Source organism: Capsicum annuum, chromosome 7 (assembly GCF_002878395.1).
Source record: "Capsicum annuum cultivar UCD-10X-F1 chromosome 7, UCD10Xv1.1, whole genome shotgun sequence".
In the NCBI taxonomy this organism is placed as follows: domain Eukaryota; kingdom Viridiplantae; phylum Streptophyta; class Magnoliopsida; order Solanales; family Solanaceae; genus Capsicum; species Capsicum annuum.
Window position 1 is genome coordinate 6,915,910 of NC_061117.1, and position 7,182 is coordinate 6,923,091.

Sequence of the window (7,182 nt, forward strand, 5' to 3'; positions counted from 1 at the left end):
ACCATGGGAAGCTACTAATGTATTAATGCCTTAAAACAAAGGATTGATAAGAAAATCCCTTGATCATACAAAAGGTAGCTAACATTCCAATTCTCACGCTATCAAGCAAACATCTAAGATTTCTCACTTCATAAGATCATTTCCTAGTGTTCAAAATATTAATTTAGATGAAGATAATCCCAACTGTAGAGTAAGTTCTAAAACTCGAACAATTAAAGAGTTAAGAGGCAAAGAAAAGATACAACAACAACAACAACAACAAACCCAGTGTAGTGTATTCCCACCTGGTGGGGTCTGGGGGGGTAGGATGTACGCAGTCCATACCTCTACCTCTGAAGAAGTAGAAAGGCTGTTTCCGATAGACCCCCGGCTCGAGACACGCGGTACAAAGAAAAGATACAAGAACTACTTATATTATCTAATCCAGATGCTGTGATTAAACAGGAAGACAGAAAGGTAGGTGGCCTTTTGTAAAGGAAAGTAAGTATTTATTACTGCAAGAGTTACATCGGCACTAAGATAGTGTCTTATTGGAGGTCTGTACAAACATTCCAAGTATATGGAAGATAATTTAGTTAACATCAGCTATTCAGATTTTTTTCTTTGCTATCTTAATATCAGTAATTCAAATATCAGTTATTAATTGCATTAAAATCTCTAATAAGGAGTTCACTTATCAAGAATGCCTAAGGTTCTGCCTCAAACAAATAACACTAAGAAGATAATGTCTATCATGAACAAAAAAGATCATGCAGGCTTACCTCATACTTTTCCATTTCTCTCTCCCAGTCTTGGTGGCTCTTCAAATGCTTTGTTTTGCCACAGTATGTCCCAACTTTGAAGTCAATAGAGTTTTCTATGACCTTGGCTTGCTTTTCCAATTTCAGAAGCACATGAAAAAGCAGATGACTTTTAGGCCAATATATAATCAAGTTTCACACACATTTTTTTAGTTCCCCCACCCTGCCCCAAGAAGCAAAATTACAAGCAGGAAAAAAGAATGAGTTTAAAAGGAATAAGATTTCAATGAAGAGAAAATTAGTTAGACGTAACATATGACATTCTAATTAGAAGAGCTCTTTCTTGTTCTTCTCTATGAAGTGCAAGACTATAGGACTTTTTCATGCTAATCAATGCAAAAATTTTCAGCAAAATTAAAAAATCCATGTAATTGCCTAGCCTGAAACACCTAGTCTTCATTTATATGTGAAGAATATTGATAATGTACAAGCCACAAAATCAACAATACTTTCTATTAGAAAATATGACAAACAAAGAATTATATTGAAGACTCAATGATGTGATAAATACAAAGCCGGAGCGGCCTCTGGACAAAAGGAGCAATGACATCAGAACAGTAGCGGAAAGATATGTGATGCCATTGAAGCGACAGAAAGCGCCATGGTATGGAAGTGGTCATCCAAAAGTATGGATGAAGACCAAACCTTTTAGGCGATGCAAGAGAATAAAATTGTCAATTCTATTTGGTTTATTTAGGAGTCCTCCTATGAATCAATGAAACTGGTGATCAAAAAATAGACTCAATTGAACGGAGAAAAGACAGAGAGGATATGTAAAATAGCTGGAAGAAACACTAATGCTTAAAGCTCTCAAATACTCGCCTCAATACTAGGGAAGATATTTGATATCCATTTGATTTCATATAGAGTATCACATCCTTGATATCAAAAAATTTTAACGGTCAAGAAAAATAAGAAAGAAGAAAACCTGTTGCACCAATGCCACAGTTGGAGCAAGAAACACGCAAATGTTCTTCTGGGGTTTCCTTATTAGCTGCCCCATCTCATAGATAAGCAAAACAGCAATATGGGTTTTCCCACAACCCGTTCCCAGATATACGACAACATTTTCCTCTAATGCTTTTTTACAAAGATCCATCTGATACCTGACAAGAAATAAAATCAGCAAAATTTTCCTTACTACAAAATCATTAAAGCCACCTATTTTGTTGTTTTTGACATACTTAAACATCATTATTCAGCTAAATAATGTAGTTAAATTCTGAAATTGATTGATAATTACAAAGAGTTTCAGGTGTTTGAAAGTTCAAAAAGTTTTACTGTAACAACACCTTAGCACCTTAACACCCAAGTATGTCCTAAATGTAGAGTGAACCCTTTATGCCAAGGATAGGCCTAACAAATTGAAGGGGGTATATGGCTTTAAGTCAATCCATTATCCCCAAAATATGCTTTCATTGATAATAAACATAAGAGTCATAAGTCATTACAACCAAAACAGCAAATGGCAATACATTTTCAGGGAAAGGGAAAATGCAAAATAAACAATCCGGCAGAGGGGGTAGCAATAGATGAATCTAACATCCCAAAGATCCTTCGTTAGTCCTTGCTTTCTTAGCCTTGTCCACTTCATGCCACATGAAGTATCTGCCAGTGATCAAGTGACTCCCAGCCAACCACGCCTTGCTTTCAAAACCCATCTTCCTTATATTAGTGATATTGGTTCATGGGGTCATCAACTCAATCAAATAAAGTCACCTAGCCCGCTTCAACTCTTCTTTCAATTGGTATATGGTCGAAGCATCCTCCCTATGTTGCCTCTGATGTACTATCTCACTTGTTTCATACTTATCTTGAAGCCTATGGAGTCTAATTTGGTGCTCAGATTCCTTGTCAACGGTTTGGTAGGGTCATTCGGTCGGGGTGTGAGAGTTTCAACTAGATTCTTCTTCTACCATGCTTGAAGGAATCACTACATTCGGGTCTGAACCTATTCTTGACCACGAGCTCCCCAACTCTCCTTCGTCTCCAACCCGAAATGATCATATCCTTAAGTTCTACCACCCCATCTCCATACTAGGTGATGTATCTAACCCATCCATCTTACTTGAGGTGTTTTTGCCTGATGCAAAGTTGCCTAAGGACCCTAGTGGGAACATAAGAGCGAGTTCCTCTAAGGCCTGGAAGTACTAAGAAAGGCACCTTATTACCTCGAGTCGTGTACTTTCCAGGGTGAAGATCCACAGTTTACCATGGCACGTTGTTCTCTCTCAAGCCACCAAATTGTTTGAACCAAAACCCTTGAGTGGGTTTTCTTTCGCATTTGTGTATAGAAAGTCATAGAACATGAAATGCAAAATGATTGGACATCATTTTGTGCTTTAGTTCCTCAGGGTGGAGAAGCCTTTACAAAATGCTTCATCATTTACCATTGCAAAATAAGATGATACGTCTGGAAAAGAAGGCTCCCTTTAGACAATTTCCCATAGCCTGATAAATGTCGGGGACAATCAAAGGAGCCAATATGTTAAGTACGGCAGAAGTCCCATACTTCAATCCATAGAAATAGCATATGTGACCACAACAATGCTTGGATGAATGGTGCCGCTTGGTCCTTCAGAAAACAACATTGACTCAAGAAGACGTATCGTAAAGGCAAATGCTCTCCTACTTTTTCAATCTGCCTCGAAAGCAAAATCATGTCCAAACTTTTGGAAAGCTCTATATCTCCCGAACTCAGGGGCGGACCTACACATAATTTTTGGATGCTCCAGCACCCACTAAACTCGACGTGGAATAGGTATAATTACACAAAAAAATATACGAAATAGGTATAAATTATATAAAAGCACCCACTAAACAAGAAGTTGGTTAGGTGCATTGACATTTAGGTTGATCTTAAGGCTCTCCACGAGTAGGTGTGCTCGGGTTCAAACCTAGTTGAGGTGATTTTTTATTTTTTTATGTAGTAAGCACCCACACTCCTTAAATCTTGGGTCCGCCACTGCCCAAACTAGTAGTACAACTTGCGAAGGGGTGGTTGGCCCTTTAAGTCTTCCCAATTAATCATCATTCTTGAACAAAAACCCATTTTTGATTTGTTGATGGTTCCACACGACTAGGACCAAGACGTCATTGTCGAGCATCTTCTTTCTCTTTTGACACATATGTATACTTTTGTAACTAGCCACCACCTACTCAATGGTCATGCAACTCACATTGAGCTTGACACTGCGACATAAAACATGAATTTGTTGCCACCAACCAGGAAAAACATGCCACTTTGAATGGAGTTTTCATCTTCCATATCTGAGTCTCGAGCTAAAGACTTTGTTGGGAGCTAAACATCACCCACCTCGCCTTGAAAGGCATATACACTTGAAAATACTCATAAAAATATACACTAGGTATTGCTATAGATTTTCTCACAAACCACCGCACAACTCAATTCAATGTGTGTGTATATACACACACACAATGTATATATATATATACACACAAATAATTAACAAAAATATACCCCTCTCACTTTGAGTTAGTAGTATGGATTGCGTACACTTACCCTCTGGATTGGTGGGAATATACTGGGTATGTTGTTGTTGTTGATATCCCTCTCACTTTTACTTTTCATGTTTCACTTCTCCAGCAAGGTAGGCTGGAGGGTAAGGCTTCTAAAGCCTATTAGGCCCCCAAATTTGTGGGGTTCCATTTAAAAAAAAAATATATGTCATATGTTCTTTTTAAAAAAATGAAAAATGTAGAAAAAACAAAATATTTACTTTTTTCCTCCTAAATAATTGATGCATTTCATTTTCTGAGAGTTGATTTCAATAATTTTTGGAGCTAAACTAGATTAAGTTAATTTAATATATTAAAATTAAATGTTAGATATTCATAAATCATTCTAAAAATACTGTAAGTTGAAATGATTATCATATTATTATGACAAAAAATACATCTTGAAAATATTGCCCAAAGTATATACAATCTAACTCTCGCTAAACAAAACATGATTAGTATGTTTGGATGAAGTGAGTGTAATAAAAAAGAAAACTTTCAAAATTATGAACGAGATTACTGTTGAAAAAAAATTAAGGCTTAACATTAAAGTTTGGCTTTTGGCCACCAATTTGTTAAGCCCCTGTTCTCCAGAATCAAATTATATGAACTTACTTTCATGCAATTAATCTAATTCAATTTAGCTTTGAAAGATTAGTCAAATTGATTCTCGTAAAGCAAAATGGGATAATTAAAAAGTGAACGGGAGAATATATATCTACCAATTTTGCAAATGAACTCATATAACGCAAAAAGAACTTACTTTTAGACAATTAATCTAATTCAGTTTAGCTTTGAAGGATTAGTCAAATTGATTCTCGTAAAGCAAAAAACGACAAGTAAAAAGAGAACGGAAGAATATATATCAACTAATTTTGCAAATGAACTCATAGAACGCAAAAAGTACTTACTTTTGGGCAATTAATCTAATTCAATTTAGCTTTGAAAGATTAGTCAAATTGATTCTCATAAAGCAAAACGCGACAAGTAAAAAGACAACGAAGGAATATACACCAACCAACTTTGCAAATGAACTCATAGAACGCAAAATTAACTTACTTTTAGGCAATTATCTAATTCAATTTAGCTTTGAAAAATTAGTCAAATTGATTCTCGTAAAGCAAAATGTTACAATTAAAAAGTGAACGAACGAATATATATCTACCAATTTTGCAAAAGAATTTACTTTCTAGCAATTTTTTATAGAATCCTTCTCGGTTTTCTCAACTGCAACAGACGAGTCTTCACCGACATTGATAGATAGAACCGAAAACTCATCAGCAATCAGTGAACTGTTAGCGCCAATTTCAAGTCCATCACCTTCCAAGGTGGCGGCAGCGCCAAATGGTGGAGGAATTACTGGCGACGGTTAACGGTAGCAAAGAAAACCGTGGCGGAAATTTCGGCGCCGGTTATAGATTTTTGTATAGTTTCTGAGATCTAAGTTTTATGTTTGAAAAAAATAGTGAACCAATCTAATTCAATTTAGCTTCAAATACTAGTCAAATCAACTCTCATAAAACGAAACGTGACAAGTAAAAATGAACGAACGAGTATATATCCATCAATTTTGCAAATGAACTTACTTTCGAGCAATTTTTCTTAGATCCTTCTCTGTTTTCTCAACTGAAACAGATGAATCTTCGTAGGCATTGATAGACAGAACGGAAAACTCTCCAGAGTTAAACTTTAAATTCAAATTATTAAATTAATTTAATTCACTTTAGCTTCGAAAATTAGTCAAATTGACTCTAGAAGGAATATATATATATATATATATATATATATATATAGAAAACATTATATACAAAGAACACATAGAAACGCAAAAATAAAAGTTACTTTCTAGCAATTTTTCTAGGAGCCTTCTCTGTTTTCTCAATTGAAACAGCAAAATCTTCATCGGCGTCGATATAAAAAACCGGAAAATTCTCGAGAATCAAATTGCAACTTACAGTATTTTTCGTATAGTTTTCAAACATCAGTCAAATCAACTCTAATAAAGCTAAACAGGAGTGTGTGTGTATATATATATATATATATATATATCAATTTTGCAAATGAACTCATAGAAATGCAAAAAGTACTTACTTTCTAGCAATTTTTCTAGGATCCTTCTCGATTTTCTCAGCCAAAACAGCAGAATCTTCATCGGCATTGATAGACAAAACCGAAAACTCATCAGTGATCAGTGAACTGATATTCCCATTCTCAATTCTGCCGTCTCCCATGACGACGGAAGCAGCAGCAACGGCGACGTTGACGGTGGCGGAACTACCGGCGGCAGTGGCGGAAGTACCGACGACGTTGGATTAACGGCGGTAAAAAAGGGGTTGATTTTGATTGACTTTGAGTTGACGGGGTTGGAAGACTATTTATACTACTTTTTTTTTATTTTGCTTAAGAAGTGGGTTTTTTTTCAGGTGCACGTTATTTGAAAAAGTGCTGGCAGTGTTCAAAGTAGTCCCATTTTTTCAACATACCATTGTCATTTCCTACCAAATTCCCAACTTTTATATATATATTTTTATTTTTTTTTGTGTGTGTGGAATTGGGGGGGGGGGGGGGGAGGAATGATTTAAATGGGTGTTTAGTTATGAAAAAAAAATTAAAAATGGAGTTGAGTTAGATCATGAAAATAAATTGATATTTTGTGAGAAAAGTTAAAGTTTTCACTTATTTTTATTTTTTCAAATTGTATTTAAAATTTTTATAATGAAACACTAGAATTTTTACTAACGCAAAGTGACTTTTTGAAAGTAATTAAAAAATTTTGATGGCTAAACGGACTCTAGATTAGAAAACATATCAGAGTCATGTGTATCTCGTTACATAGGCTTAGATGTATCTAGGACTGTGTATC

At 35.4% G+C, this 7,182-nt stretch overlaps 1 protein-coding gene across 2 annotated transcripts in view; it reads right to left on the reverse strand.

The window, feature by feature from the left end:
* LOC107877671 (dicer-like protein 4) overlaps positions 1–6,799 on the reverse strand; it is a 48,005-nt gene extending 41,206 nt beyond the window's left edge. The window contains exons 1-3 of one of the 2 annotated variants that reach the window (XM_016724360.2): positions 6,411–6,799; positions 1,729–1,906; positions 762–872 (exon numbers count right to left, since the gene is read on the reverse strand). In XM_016724360.2, the coding sequence (XP_016579846.2) occupies positions 762–872; positions 1,729–1,906; positions 6,411–6,550 (429 nt within the window). In that variant the 5' untranslated portion in view covers positions 6,551–6,799. Of the gene's footprint in view, positions 1–761; positions 873–1,728; positions 1,907–6,410 lie in introns of those variants that run through there. The other variant, XM_047415158.1, reaches the window with a different exon arrangement.
* Between the last annotated feature and the right edge of the window lie 383 nt (positions 6,800–7,182).